We start from the raw sequence: 15,968 nt of genomic DNA, 5'->3' as shown, positions 1-15,968 counted from the left end.
CCATCGTTTTGGACGACGAAAATACTGTCACATATATAGCACCAGACCCCGCATCTTTAACACCAGCTGTTGTTATCCCAAACCTGGTACAGACATCAACATCTCCTGTATCTTCGCTAACTGAGACCGTTCCTATCATTACAATAGCTTCCCAGGTTGATGTCATTACCCTGGACAGCATGGAACCTAGCAGCAACAAACAGGGAGGGGGAAAACGTAAAAGAGGCATTACCAAGCAAAGTGCTAATAAAAGGACACAACCGTTAAACCATAAGAATCAGCCCACACCACAAAGCTTGTGGAATAAACAGAAATCTTCGGGGGGAAAAATTGTTGTTATTTCAGAGGATAAAGATTTATCGGATACGGACAGCACTGCCGCCGCATCCACCATTCACCTGAGTGGGAATTCTAATACTGTATGGACCCAAACCCCACTAATGGGAGATAATTATAATCTCACAAGACAAAATGTGAACCTCATCGAAACTATAGTGGACACTGTTTTTAATCGGCTAGAAAAGCAAATGATCAACCAGTTTAATAATGTTTTTAAAAGACTTGACAGATTAGATAACCTGGTTAAAAATGGTGAAACAAAAAGGAAGGGGTCTGTTATTCTGGATCAAATCAGAGCCGATCGTCTTTTAAAAGAATTGGAATCTGTAAATAATACTTTGTCATTAAAGAAACAGGAAACCACCACCATTTTGGGCGGGGCTATGAGTAACTCTGGAACTTTACCCTCGCCTATTGTACCATCTACAACTCAACCCCGATCCACTAATGGAGGGTCGAACTTGACAAAATCCAATTTACCCACTAAACCTACCCCCACACCTGCCCCTAGAAAAATCATTACCCCTACTACTAGCAACAACGTTGACTCCAACCGCAACAACGGTTCTATTCAACCTACTCAACCTACAATGGCAGCAAGACCCACTGTTGCTAATAATAATAACAAGGGTATTGGCCGACAAGGGACAAGCAAATCTTTTAAACACCAAGGGGCTGCTTTACATCTGCCTCCGGATGCTTGCCCTTTTGTTTTGATCCTTGCAGGTGTACCGCCATTGAGGGAGGACCAGGGGGAATCATGGGTGCAATTGCGAAATAAATGCATAGACTGGCTGACTAAGCATAAAGGCGTCGGATATGAGATCTCAAGAGAGATTCTATCGGTCCGCAGGGTGTCGTGGGTCGGGCCCCTGACCAAAGATAAGGAAGGCGACTGCATAGTCCTCAATTTTCATAATCCAGGGACTGTGAAAAACCTCCTTAACAGGAATAGTAACTGTACTGCCATTTCCACTGTCGCAACTATGCTACCTTTGAGTTATTTCTACACACAAATGGCAATACAACCCCGGCCTCTTTTTACGGGATTTCAACCCTCATCAATGCATTCTCAATCATTACCCATGTACCCTCAGCAACCGCCTATGCAATTTCAACCTGCCCCATTCCAATTTAAGATGTTTAATAGATTTGCACCCTTGTCGGGCCTGGATATGCAAGATTGACCTTCCTTGACGAATCCTGCTGCATCACCTTTGTCACTAACCCCCGAACCCCAGGCTGTCCCACAACCTTTGCCTCGGTTTGTTATGAGTCAAAAACCTCCGATTCATAGACTACCGTCCTTGGATTCTGAACTATCTTTTGTGAGCTGGAATATAGCAGGACTAAAATCCAAGTTGAAAATTAAAGAATGGTTAAATTGGGTCGACGACAACTGTGACATACTGATGCTACAGGAAACTTGGTGTTTAACTGCACCAACAATGGAGGGATTTTGCTGTTATAACCTAAAGGCTTCCCCCTCTCATATGGGTCGGCCTAGTGGGGGCCTATCCATCTGGTCCAAAATAAAATCTGGGGTGCAAACCAAATTGATCCCTACACCGGGTAATTGTTTTATGGCTATGAAATACATTAACAGAATGAAATTGTGTATTATTAATTTTTATAATAATGATTTTGTAACTCGTCCAAATGATAATTTTATTTTATTGTTTACTTTTATTGACGATATTATGGAAGGGCATAAGTATGGGTCTTTTGATGGCATCTGCATCGGAGGGGACTTTAATGCCCATATGTATCGCAACAGCCCACTATGCAAAAACGGCGAGGAACTGAAAAACCATCTAGCATCCCGCGACCTATTAAATGTAATGGAAACTGCAGGTTCTAGTGTAAATAAAACAACAACACCTACCTTTATAGGCCATGGCTGTGCTTCTACGATAGACTATATATTTACATGCCCAACATTAAGTGATATAATTCTAAAAGCAGAAGTTATTTGTTCCGCTTATAGTGACCATTACCCGCTTAGAATATATCTACATATTCCACAGATTAGGAAGGCTGCAGTAAAGTTAGAGGCTGGACCACAAATTCTGGCATTATCCACCGATAGATTAAGATTAGTATGGAAAGGGGTGGACAACAAAGACATTTTAGCAAGAGTAATTAAAAAACATCCTGAGACAGTAGAGACTTGCCTGTCATACATGAGTCTTGGCAGTGATGTGGTTGATGCCTTTGGTAACCTATGTGGGGCCATTAAAAGAGAATACTCCAAACCAATTAGGCAGAATACAGCTCAGGGTCCCCGCTGGTTTGATTTGTCCTGCTCTAAAGCCAATAGGGACCTGAGGGCTGCTTTAAAATCTAACCCAAGGGATGCCTTACTCGTGAGAGAATTGAGATCAAAATATAAAATCGCCCTACACACTAGATCTGAGGCTTTAGTGTTCAACCACTGGGAATCTCTCACGCGTACTGCCACACTAAAGGATACAGCAGGTTTTTGGAGAGAGGTTAAGTCCTTAAGATCATTTGGCTCTAGCATCAACCCAATTAACTGTAATATAACGGGCGAGGCGTGGGTAGAACATTTCTCCCAAATTTACGCTATATCAGATACTCTTCTAGATACTGTTCACCTACCCAATAGCGCTGAACCTCTGACCTTCACATTAATGGAGGTCGAGGATGCTATAACTGACAGCGCTAGCAATAAAGCTCCTGGCCCGGACGGTCTTTCTATTGACCAGATTAAATCAGAAATTAACTTTTGGGCCCCTCTTCTATGCAACCTATTTAATAATCTGTGTGATAGCTCAATCCCTAAATCCTGGTCGAACAGCGTCATCGTCCCGATATTTAAAAAAGGTGACAGGTCGGACCCCGCATGCTATCGTCCGATCTCACTGATCGATAACACGTTAAAGGTCCTTGGAAGGGTAATCTTTAAACGGATTAGGAATTGGGCTGAGGACAACAATGTTCTTCATTGTAGTCAATTGGGATTTAGAAGCCAAGTAGGCACCGTCGAACAATGTGTAAACTTAAATTTAATCATGGCCAAATACATTATTGTTAAAAAATCCCCTCTTTATTTAGGTTTCATGGATCTGAGTTCCGCGTTTGATTTTGTTAATCGTTCTAGGTTGTGGTCACTTTTGCTTGATTATGGTTTGGATGACTCACTGGTGTATTTTCTTTCCTATTTACATCGGGACTTAAAAGCGAGAGTACGAATTAATAATGACGGCGATCTGTCCAATGATGTTTTAATTAGCAGAGGAGTTAGACAGGGCTGCGTACTCGCCCCACTGCTTTTTATTTTATATATTAACGGGTTGAGCAGCACTTTGAGTAAGATCACTGAGGACGTCCCAATTATAAATGGCTCCCCAATTACTACCTTACTTTACGCGGACGACGCAGTATTAATGGGGCGTACCCCGAATGCTTTACGCATCTTAATTACGGGGTTCGTTGCCTTTATGTCCGACCTTGGTCTAAATACCAATTTTAAAAAATCCTTTATCATGAATTGCGGACCAAAAAAGTACAACATTACTTCAATTAAATCTGGCAACAATATCTTAAAATGCACTAACACTTTCCCCTACTTAGGGTTGTTATTCTCCAACTCAGGCTCATGGCAGCCACATGCTGCCTACGCGAGAAATACATTTGGAAAGTCAATCAATTCAATTTTGTCTCTCCGACAACCAAAACTGGCTGATGTTGTTACACCCCTGCTCAACATTTATCGTACCCAATGCCAGCCGACTGGGACATACGGAGCAGAAGTGTGGGGTTATTGTAACAGCACGGCTCTTCAGTTGGAGGCAAACAGATTCTGTAGGAGGGTGTTGGGGGGAGTTTTTTGTGCCCCCACATTTATCTGTCACAATGAACTGAGCCTGCCATATATTGCTGATTTTATTAGGTATAGGCCTGCCCTTTTCTGGATTAAAATATGGTTAAATCCAGCAGCATCCCTAACGCGCAGTATAATATCTGACTGTTTGCTAAGTGATAGATTCCATCACATACCCTGGTTGGATGCAGTCAAGAATAGCCTGCAGAGCGTGGGCCAAGGTTCTTTATTTAGTTCCCCTAATTCCATTGTACCCGCTCATAAGAATAGTATTAAACGGGCATTGCTTGACTCATATAAAGAGGAACGTATGAGATTAGAATCTATTAAACCTGTTGTCATTAGATATCTGCGCATTATTAACTCAGGCAGCGATAATTTGAATAATTTTTACAGATACTAGTCAACACCGTTAGGAAAGTGGAATCGGAGCCTTTTGTTTAGGTTCCGGGATGGAAGCGTAATTAATTTGCTTAGCTTCCCTCTTGGCTATAACAAGGGACTTGAAGAGTTGGACTGTCCCTGCCCTCATGGCGGAAAACAAAGTTTGTTGCACTATTTTTTCTTCTGTGGCCATTACAAATTGTATACTTGTAAATATTTAAAGCCGATTCTTCGCAAATATAACCTCAGAGACTACAATCTTGCGTTAAAATTTTTCCAAATGCTGCATACAGATGAAGTTATATATACTGTGAGCTGCTTTATAAAAGCTTGTGTGAGATCGAGGGCAAGTATGGAACATGGATAATGGTCAACAGTATTATGTTATTTGATACATTCTTTGCACTTTACCACTCCACCTCAAATTGACTACAGATTTAATTGTATATGTGCCTAGATATAAATGATCACTCATGTACTGTGCACTTTATACCTGTACGTCGCACTTTATGATATATATGCTGCTTAGGCCCAACTGTATAATCAGTTTTTTAATCTTTTATACAAGTTTTTAAACCTTTTTTAACTGTATATTCATTCTATATGTACTTTTATGGATGCACTAAAATCCGAATAAAGATCATTTGAATTGAATTGAATTGAATTGAATTGAAATTGAGTCCTTTGGAACTTTTTGATCTACAAACAGACTGTAAAGGCTGCATCCAATCCTCACTGTGATTGTAACAAAGTCACAACACCTTTACCCGGTCCCCACTTCTATCCCAACACACCCATCCCCTCTAACTACTTCCATTTCTGTGCACCGTGAGCGCGTTGATATACCAAAATGTATCTGTTTCGTTTTAACGTGTCCTCTTCTAATTGAATTTCGTTCCCAATGAAGTAATTGTGATGTTTTCAATTCGGATTGTCCAAATCTGACACTCTGTTGATTAATCGATACAGAGTTTTCCTTTTAAGAAGTGTTAAAATAAAATATGCACTATATTTATGGACTGCCTATGTTTTAAGTGACATTCATGGACCATATATGATGCAATTTACTTCCCCTAGAAGTGTGCTTTCTGTGACATTTGTGACTTAGGAAAGCAATAGACTCCGACCACTTTCATATGTACATAATTGCAAATATGGTCATACCATGAATTATGATGACAAGTATGTGAAGTATGTGAGTAAAAAAAGAAGGAGTGTCACCATTGAGAATCATAGATTCTGAATGGGATATATGTTTGGAAAAAGGAACATTTTTCCTTTTTTTAAAAACCCCTCACTCACCAGCCTGGTGGTGACATGCTTCATCATTGGGGTCCACCCTGATGACCGAGTGCCATCAGGGTGGGCTGCGACACCTGAACTACAGTGGAGCTGGTTGTTGTGAGTGATAAGTGCAGAAAAAAATGTTAAAAATTGTCCTGGTTTAACTTAATGGAAAAAAACATAAAAATGTATTTGTAAGCAACTGGAGAATGTTAAAAAGGGTGTGAAGATACTTAGTGGGTAATTATGACGAAGAGTATTTGTGTGGGTGGTCTACATGTTTCAACCTATGTGTGGGATTTACCAGGTTTTCTTCAGGACCAAGGTGCAAGAAAATGGACGGTCTACACCCCCTAAAAGGTGCATCCAATCCTAGATTCTTGGTGCCAGATTTGCAAAAATCTGCAACTGGTGTGGGCTCTAGCCAAACTAGGTGAGACCAGAAATAAAAGACCTGTGGGAGGAAGAAAACAACGAAGAAACAGTCATAAATAAACTCAATTACGTGCCTGTAACGTGTTGACTCTCACGTGTCTGCATGCATCATGCGAATCCCATTCTGTTCATATGCCTGATTTGATACTGATATCAAACGGCTGGCTACTATGGGCGACCTGCTAGAGGCGTTCCCTTGCTAGGGAAGGTGTCTCTATATGAGATTAATAGCGTACTCGTACACACAGATCAATAAGTGCGTGTAGTGTGACGCTTACAGATATTACTTGTGTCACACGCACATCCAAACTTTTGGTGGGGTGACTGTCCATGTTCACATTAGTCAACGTGATGTAGGAATGTAGTTAAAAGCGTGCATATGAACCAGTACACAGTGACGACAAACATAGGCCTACAGACAAATAACACTTATATTGCTATTCTGGTAGAGCTTACTCCTATTTCGTCTCTTAGGACATCGTAGGCCAGGGGGTAGGTTTGTCTCAGCTAAAACGTATTCTGTGGGTAGTAATGAGACAAGGAGTAGGATCAGCGTGGCTAGAAAATGCCCGTATGGTAGTGCGGCTGATAGCGCGGGATCCGGGCTCCGTGGTAACGGAGTCGATCGAGGCTGTGGAGCAAAGGATAATGGTACTTACAGTTTCGCTGGACTTAATTCGGCTGTTTAACTATGTGCCATGCCCGCTGTCCCCGCTACAATGGCGTTTGCTCCCGGCGTTAGTTAAGAGCGGAGCTGGTTTCCGGGGTGGGCGTGGCTAGTGGAGGGCTGTCGTGGCAACCGCTTGTGGTGTACTACGGCGGCTCTGGAAGGACATCTCAACTCGCGGCTATGCGACAAGGGTGAGGCTTACGGGCGCCTGTCAGTGTTGCCCTGGAAACGGCCAACCAGCATGTGATGCTAGCGCTTGAGGGAATTCACGGATACAGGGTGTCTCGCAAATGTACGAGCACATTAAAAAAGGGGGAAAAAAATATAGGCTGGTGAGTGAGGGGTTTTTTACAAAAGGAAAAATTTTCCTTTTTCCAAACATATATCCCATTCAGAATCTATGATTCTCAACGGTGACACTCCTTCTTTTGTTACTCACATACCTTACCCAGGGGAACAGGAGTACTCACCGATCACACTTTGTGAAATTAATCCCTTACTCTCCCTTTTTGTTATTACACAGACAAGTATGTGAACCCATTTTAGACGGTTAATTTTGCAGACATGCTTAAAAATGCAAATAGATAAATACCAAATTAAACAAGTGCCATTGCAATATGCAAAAAAAGAAAGAGGGACATAGGTGAGAATGACACCAGACCACCATATGAGAACTTAATGAATATGAAGGAAAAGAGGGAAGGTAGACTAAACAGAAGAACAATGCTGCTCGAAATACTGCAAGAAGGCAGTAAGAAAGAACTAAGAAGAAGCAACTCATACACTCATCTATCTACTCATTTGTATATGCACTCTGACTAAATCCTTCATGCATCAATCGGTCCAGCTGCTAGCTGAATGGGTTGTGTAAGGGGGTGAACATAAATGTTAAAGCGAGTGTGGCTAAGGTTAGAGCACTGAGGGACACTGGAGTAAATTGTTTTAAATTTGGGTCAGCAAGGTATACCAACAGGAATCTGTTAGAGAGATACTCTATTACAAAAGATAATCCAAAACCTCCAGTTCCAGAAGGTGTGCTAATAGCCGATCATAAGAGACAATGTTGAATGCAGCATATAAGGGCAATAAGGAAGAGGCATTGCTCTGGTCCACCAGCATCATCAAATCGCCAACAACTGTGACTAATACCAAATATGTGCTGGGTGAGGGAAAGCATACAGTATAGAGCAGAAAGCTGATTTAAAGAAAATAAGAAAGCTGTTTGTTATTTGATTTTTCAAGTAGAGAATGGAAGTCAAAAGATGGGATGCAAATTTGTTAGAATGGAGGGGTTGGCTGCAGGTTTGTTTAGGAGGGAAATAATAAGAGTCTGTTTATGTGCCTCCAGAACCATGGATAGATTGATAGATTTGTTACAGATGGAAAGGAGAGCTCAGCCTAAGAGTGGTGGTCCCAAAAGCATCATTTGGGGGAGTCCAAGGGTTGAGAGTGGACCCCGAAGAGACAGAGGACTAAAGATCAAGTAAGACTGAGAGTAATTGAGGATCATTCATTATCTACTGGGTTGATAAGGGATCCTTAAGGCTACATGGATCAGTAGTGTGAAAAGTTAAGCAAATAGAATGAATTTTATTGAAGAAAGATAACTCATTATCCAGACCTTGTAGGGGCTATCAGCCTGATTCATCAATCTCCCGTTTTGCGAGCCCCTAATAGCGATTCATAAGGAATCGCTATTAAGGACTTGCAAAACGGGATTCATGTAGGAATAGCAAAAAATATTGCGATTCCTACATGTTCCTTATTTGCGATTAGCAAATTGCTAATCGCAAATAAGGAATAACTCCCCATGCATTCCTATGGGCCTGTAGGCCCATAGGAATGCATGGGGAATTATTCCTTATTTGCGATTAGCAATTAGCTAATCGCAAATAAGGATGCGATTTCAAGGGTGCAGGGGTGTCCAAAGGACACCCTGTAGCACCCCTGAAATGTAATCTACATTGGTGTTGCGCACACACATGTCCAAAGGACATGTGTGTGTGTAACATGCAACTTAGAAAAATGCATTTAAATGCATTTTTCTAAGTTTTTGCTATTTACCACGAGGTCTGACCTCGCGGTAAATAGCGGCCCAAAATTGCAATTTCGCAATTTTAAAATGATTCATGAATTGCATTTAAGGAATCTCAAATAGAGATTCCTTAAATGCAATTCTTTGCAAATGTGCGAATTCTTTTGCATTTGGGATGATGAATCCCAAATGCAAAAATTGCACTCGCAAAAGGCAAGATTCTGAGAATCTTGCCCTTTGCAAGTGAAATTTAGCTTGATGAATCAGGCTGTATGTCTTGGAGGTGGCACACTCAGGCTGGGCTAGAGAGTTCACAGCTTTGGAAATCTCTCTGGAAGATTTCTTGACCACTAAACCTTTGCTTAAAAATGTTCTTAGCAGGACAGCCCTAATATTTGTATTCTTGCAGAACTGCAGTTAAAATTAATTTATTTTCTGGAAGGTAGTTAGTTCTTTAAGCAAGTTCCAACTTTTCGCAATTAAATTCCACTTCCCTGAGGAGAGAGCCTGTGCCAAGGAGCCCTGTGGCAAGTCTGATTAGGGCAGCAGAGGGAGGTAGGTAGTGCCATGTCCAGGGGATGGTTGACCCAAAGGTTAAAGGCTGTATTGTCAGAATTTAGTGATGAAGTAGCGTGGGTCAATGTAGAAGCGGATAGAGAAGCCTGGAAGGAATTATGAGTGTGCTTAGACCCTGGGTGTTTCTTAATTGGAGGCATATAAATCAAGTAAACAACAACATCAAGAAATAGAAGCCCAGAATGAGCCATGGATCTTCAGCACAAAGATCAGATGTGCACTGGAGTCAGTCAGAGAGATTTTCTCATCTACATAAATTGATTATCTTTAGGGGTCTGGGATCCTGTGATGTCTGTTAAGCAGCAGCACACACTGGCACAGTTTTCCCCATGATGTGCCCTAATATTTCTGAGATCTCTTCCACTCACTTTTTGTGTATCTGCACTCCGTGCAGCATTACCAAAACCTGAAATGTTTTTCATTCTGTTTGAGAGAAAATTGTTATTTCTAACCTCACCTGACTAACACGTATAGGACAAGATGTACTAAGCCTTTTTGAGGTCGCAAACAGGCCGATTTGCAAAATTGGGCCATTAGCTCAGGCAAAAAGGCATTTCCAAATGTACAAAGCCCAAATTACGATAATGTAACCTGTTACTGATTCACAATTTGGGTTTGTGAATTGGTATTTGGAAGAGGTGTGTTTAGGCCGTCTCTTCCAAACACTGATACAAATTGGTATGTACGCATGTTTTGTGACAAAAATGTGGTTACAAAACATTTGCACTTTACCGCCAACTTAATGTTGGTGAACCTATACGCAAATGGGAAGGGGTGTCAAAGGGCCCCCCATACCCATTGAGACTCGATGATTTTTTTTTTTTTTTTTTTAAGAACAGGAAGTGGTCCAAGGGGATCGATGCCTACTCTTAAAAAATGAAACTTAAATGTTTCATTTTTTTCTTTCTGCAGGAAAATATGCTGCGTTTAAAAACAATAGCTTTATTTAAGTGCAATCACAGACATGGTGGTCTGCTGACTCGAGCAGGCCCATCCCTGTCGTGGCAGTCAATCATTCTGAGTGAAAAGTTGTGACCTACCTCATTTATATTCTTGAGGTAGGTCTATTTGCGAACCACTCAAGCTTCTTTTTAGGATAAAGGGGTTAAGTAACTCCTTTGTACATTAGTAATAGCCATTCCCAAAAAATCTTAGGTCCCTTCACCTGGGTTCCACTGCTGCTGTTTCGCTTACTTCCATAGGCTTGCTAGGCTTGAAGGGCAGCACCATGTACTCTTCAGACTGGCAATGAACCTTTTCTGATACTAGCCATTCTAGTAAACTGAATATAACCTCTGGAGCAAAAGCAGGCGCGGCTCCTCCGCTATGGCAGAGGAGCGTTGCCCAACTGCTCTCTTGCAGTGCGACAAGCCAAAAACATAAAATGGTAAACACTTTTAGGTATTACAATTTTATGTTTGCTTTGAGGGCACCAGGTAGGCGGGCCGCTCTGCTCTCTGAGCAGGGCAGGGGAGGAGCGGTTTGCCCACTACTGACTGTTTAGCCGGTCCTTTCGGGCCACCCAAACCAGTCATGCGCACTTTTCCAATGCAGCCTGCATGAAGAACATGCCCACCCTTCTAGCCGCTGGCGGAGCGCGTGTCACGGAGCTCCAGAACAATCACAACGCTGCATGCAGCAGCGTTGTTTTTGGCTTAGGGGAGGGAGCCTGGCTGCCTGCTTCCTGTTCCTGTCGGAGGCAGGAGAGCAGGAGACCAATAGCAGTGAAGACACGGGACCCAGCGGAAAGGTAGGTTTTAATATTTTTTTTTTAACATAAGACCCCCTACCCTGCGTGACCCCCCACCCGCACCCTCACTCACACCAACCCCTGAACTATGCCAGCCTATACTGAGGAGAAGGACAATGAGCTGCAGTAGACAGAGTATGCCGTTGTGTACCATGTTTTGTACATACAAATTCGTGACTATTTTCTTTTTTTTCACATACAGATTCAAGCCCTTGAGCGTCATACAGAAGCACAAGTGAGACTACCCGAATACATTTAAGAAGACATATTACAGGCTGACAGAGTTTGGATTCGCCCCCCGTACAAATGGCAGTATATTGGTACCACTATGTTTCTTTAGTGGTTTGTGTACAAATACGGCAGCTGCCAGTGTGGATATTTCTATTGATGCTGACTCCAGGTGTTGTGGTAGCAGGCAAGGAAATAGAAACAAGGGTTCTGGAACTGATGCAACGAGCTCCTTTAATTGACGGGTAGGTGTCCTCTGTCAATTACAGTATACTTATTGGCATGGTGAATTCTCTGTATTATGTGCAATATTTGTTTTTTTGTTACGAGTGCTAGATTCACTGTACTGGAAAGTAAAATCAAGTAAACTGCAGCTTGGGAAATAATCAGACTAAGAAAATATGTTCAAAGCTTTCACGTTTTCTCTAAGTCTTAGTTAATTAACATGATTCAGAGGAGAAATAGCTACTGGCTGCCACATTCAAGGACCACTTTGCAAACCTATTTGTACATGTAAGTTCAGCGCCAATGTACAAAAGCCCGTTTTGGGAGAATGTATCAATTTTTTTCTCCTAATAATAGTGTTTTTACATTTTAACTAATTACTTTATTTAGTGTGTTTGATACAATACCATCCAATAATTTCTGATCTGTTAAATTCACATTTCATAGAAAATTCACTTGAATTCTATCAATTTCTATATAGGATGTTTTTGTTTTCGATTTTAATTCTGCATGCTCAATTGTGCATGCTAATGCATTGACAGTGTTTCTATTCCCCAGCCCGTCTTTCACTCAATCAAGAGCGTTCCCAAAACAAAAAGGAGATAATGTCCAAAGGAAGGTCATGCAAATTAGTGAATACTTATATTTTAATCTCACTTCTTTGAAAACATGCACAGGCTTATTTTGGACTTTGTGATAGACTGAAACAACCATTGGCAAAGCTAACATGGCTCGTCTTTGGGACCTACTGGCAAAGCCAATGCTTTTTCGTGAATCGGTATTGGATCAGCAAGACGTTGTGCAACATAGCCGAAAGAAAAACGCTAGACAAAAGGTGTTATACAAGAAAGCAAAGTAGGGCAAAAGTGTTTTTGTTTTTTTTAAGGTGGAGGGGTTGGCTATAATTTGCTACCTGGCGCCTCGTTCAAAATAAAATGTTTAAACATAAAAGAGAGTGGGAGGGGGGCAGTGGAGAAGTTGGGGGTAACCATTGCTAAGTGGGCAGGGAATGGGGGAACACAGCACACAAGAGAGAGCAACACAAGGCAAGAGAAGAATCACATGAACTAGAAAGCAACATAGAGTGCAGGTGAGGGAGTGTGTGTGACTGGAGGAGGCACTCAAGAGCGATCTGGTAACACGAGGGAGACAGAACATTAAGGCTGCTGGGGAGGGGGGCGGAGGTATTAGGGGCCATAGAAGCGACCATGGGAGAGAAATGGAAAACACATTCACTCTCTTTGAGTGCTTCAGAAAAAAGAGAAAAGTAGTTCCCTAAACGTGAGCAGTGGAAGGTTAGAAGACAGCAAAACAGAGAGATGGCAAAGAGGTTGTGCTCCAGGGGAAGGACAAATACAAGATAGACAAGCTGGGACAAGAATAGCTATCCAATTAGAAGCAAATAAATGAGTGACAATAAAGCAAACCAATGCAAGCAATGGGCAGGCTGTAAGAATGACATTTTTCACTCTGAAGGTAAAAATCAACTTTGCCTACTGACATGTTCACTATATATTTATTTTGTGATCATCAACACAGTGCCACATTGCAGCAGAGAAATGAGTTCCTGTCAGGTGCATTGAATTAGGAATCTAATCATCTCACTGTAAATCCTAATTGTCTCAGCAATGGCATATCAGATTTATTTAGGAGTATCAGATATATAGTTATATAATCCCTGATGGCTGTTTGATAATTCTCTGCTTACGGACCAAATATCGATTGAAGAAATGCGTAAGTCTATACAGCTGTTTTTCAAGGATACTATAAATACTGCCCCAAGTTTTATGGTGTGGGAAGCTTTTAAGAGCTTTTCTCATTGACAGGTTGTCTCTTATTAAATTGGGGCACATAAACAGAGGGCGCAGAAGATAGAAATGTTACAAAACACAGTAGAGCGGGTTAGGAATGAACTTAACTCTGGGATCCCAAGAGATTACGGGGATAAGGCAGTACAGCAAGAACTGATGAGAGTGAAAGACCAACTAAGAAACTTTTTTTTTTCTTGAAGATATTACAGCCTGCAGATAGGGAAATATCTAGCATGGTCTACTACAATGCAGACGAATAGGCAAATAATTACACAAATGAGAGACCCCAGTACTGCAACTATAGTGGAATATAAAGATAGGCTGTCAAAAATATTTATTCGCCATTTTAAACAAATTTATGCAGAAGTACAGGTAATAGACCCACATGATTTGGTATGTTACTTTGGCGCCTTCCAGTTAGCACAAATTACAAGGGACAATATGGAAGTTTTGAATAAGCCCATTGAGCCTATAGAACTGGCAGAAACATTAAAAGGTATGGCTAGTGGGAATGATGGTATTCCTGTGGAAGCATACAAGATGTTTATACCTGCTCTCTCCTCATTTTTTATATTTCTGTGTAACTAAATTATGAATGGGATCCCTATCTCCAAAAGATTCAAGGAGTCTGTGGTGATTAGTATTCTCAAAAAAGACAAAGATCCTGGTGACCCTTATTCATGTTACCCAATATTCTTATTAAATTCAGATCACAAGCTATTTATGAAAATCTGGGCACTCTGTTGCTCCATGTGTGCAACAAGTGGTCCATGCGGAATAAACAGAATTTTTGCCAGATTGGTCAGTTGTTGATTTTCAGTCATCAGGACAAGGCTGCAATTTAAATGATGGCCGCAGAAAAAGCATTTGACCTTGTTGACTGGAAGGCCCTGTTTTATATTCTAGGGGAGTTTGGCTTTTCATCCCAATTGATAGTGTTGCTAAAGGAGGCAAAGATAATTATTAATGCAGAACAGGTGGGAGAGGTTGGGATTAGGCGCGGCACGCATAAGGGATGCCCACTATCCTCATTCCTATTCTCTCTCTTTTTTGAGCCACTCGCAGTCAAAATCTGCTCTAATTCATCAATCCTAGTCCCCATTATGGGGATGTCAAAAATTTTACTTTTTGCTCATGACTTAATCTTAAGGCCAGAAGATCAAACATACAGGAAGCGCTAGAGGAAACCCAGGCCTAGGTGGTTATAAAGTCAACCAGTCCAAAACAAAGTTGCTTCTGTTAAACTCTACAGATGCCCCTTTGCCAGCAGGGCTACAGACTTTACCACAATGGTCTATGAGATACTTAGGTTTATATGTAACAAATGATTTTTCACAATTTTTCCATTTAAATTAAGGGGAATCCATAAAAATATTATAAAGAGAGAGCCCACACCTTTGAGGCTGGTAATCTCAGTAACCACAGCACCAATCACAACACCCAATACAGCGTTGGAAAGGGCAGTTGCAGCAGAAGGACATAGGCTATGCAGACGGCCACCATATACATTTAAAAAAATTCAACAAAAAAAATATTACAATTACAATTTCAATATTTTTAAAACCATTTTTTTTCCAATTTATATTAAAAATATGTAATGTAATTAAAAAAATATCTAAAAATAAATACTTTAAAACAATGTAGTAAATTAGTATAAAAAAATAACAATTAATACATTTAAAAATTATCATTTACAAAACCTTTAAAATTCACTGAAAAAACCATAGGTTTCAGCCACGTTATAGTTAGGAATTAGCATTTAAAAAACCTTTGAAATTCACTGAAAAAACCATAGGTTTCAACCACGTTATAGTTAGGAATTAGCATTTAAAAAACCTTAGAAATTCACTGAAAAAACCATAGGTTTCACACATGTTATAGTTAGCTGGCCATTTCACTCATACAAAACCATTGAAATTCCCGCGTTATAGTTAGTTCAGCTAACTATAACTTGCGCGCCCGCATGCACTGCTGATGACGTCACATATTACATCACTCATGACATGGTCAGTGACATCACTCATGACATTAATGATGACCTCTCAAATGACATCACTGATGACATCATCCTTGTGAAAGAGTGGCAGACCTCCTCTCAGCGTAACATAACCTTTGATACACACCTTCAAAAATAGAAACTAAAATTTTCAAAAAAATGGAGATATCAATACCAGTTAGAACAACCTATTCAGTAATTCCAAAATCTATATGCACATCCACTCATTCACCAATAGTTCTATATAGTCACTCATACATGTACTCACTCATCATATGTACTTATACACCTATACATCCTGTTACACACCGATTCTCATCCATACAGTTACTCACACACATACTCACACATTCAAATAAACTATCAAACATCCATTTACTTGCATATA

The 15,968-nt window shown here is 40.8% G+C and overlaps 1 protein-coding gene across 3 annotated transcripts in view; it reads left to right on the top strand.

The window, feature by feature from the left end:
• The window catches only part of LOC144797807 (dipeptidase 2-like), a 516,642-nt gene that overhangs the window by 339,018 nt on the left and 161,656 nt on the right, over positions 1-15,968 (top strand). For all 3 annotated transcript variants that reach the window (XM_078668595.1, XM_078668596.1, XM_078668597.1), the window contains exon 2: positions 11,523-11,793. In XM_078668595.1, coding sequence (XP_078524721.1) covers positions 11,627-11,793 — 167 coding nt within the window. In that variant the 5' untranslated portion in view covers positions 11,523-11,626. The remainder of the gene's footprint in view (positions 1-11,522; positions 11,794-15,968) is intronic.

Source organism: Lissotriton helveticus, chromosome 12 (genome assembly GCF_964261635.1).
Source record: "Lissotriton helveticus chromosome 12, aLisHel1.1, whole genome shotgun sequence".
Classification (NCBI taxonomy): domain Eukaryota; kingdom Metazoa; phylum Chordata; class Amphibia; order Caudata; family Salamandridae; genus Lissotriton; species Lissotriton helveticus.
The sequence above is the reverse complement of the archived record's forward strand: the minus strand, read 5'-3'. Positions and strand labels throughout refer to the sequence as shown.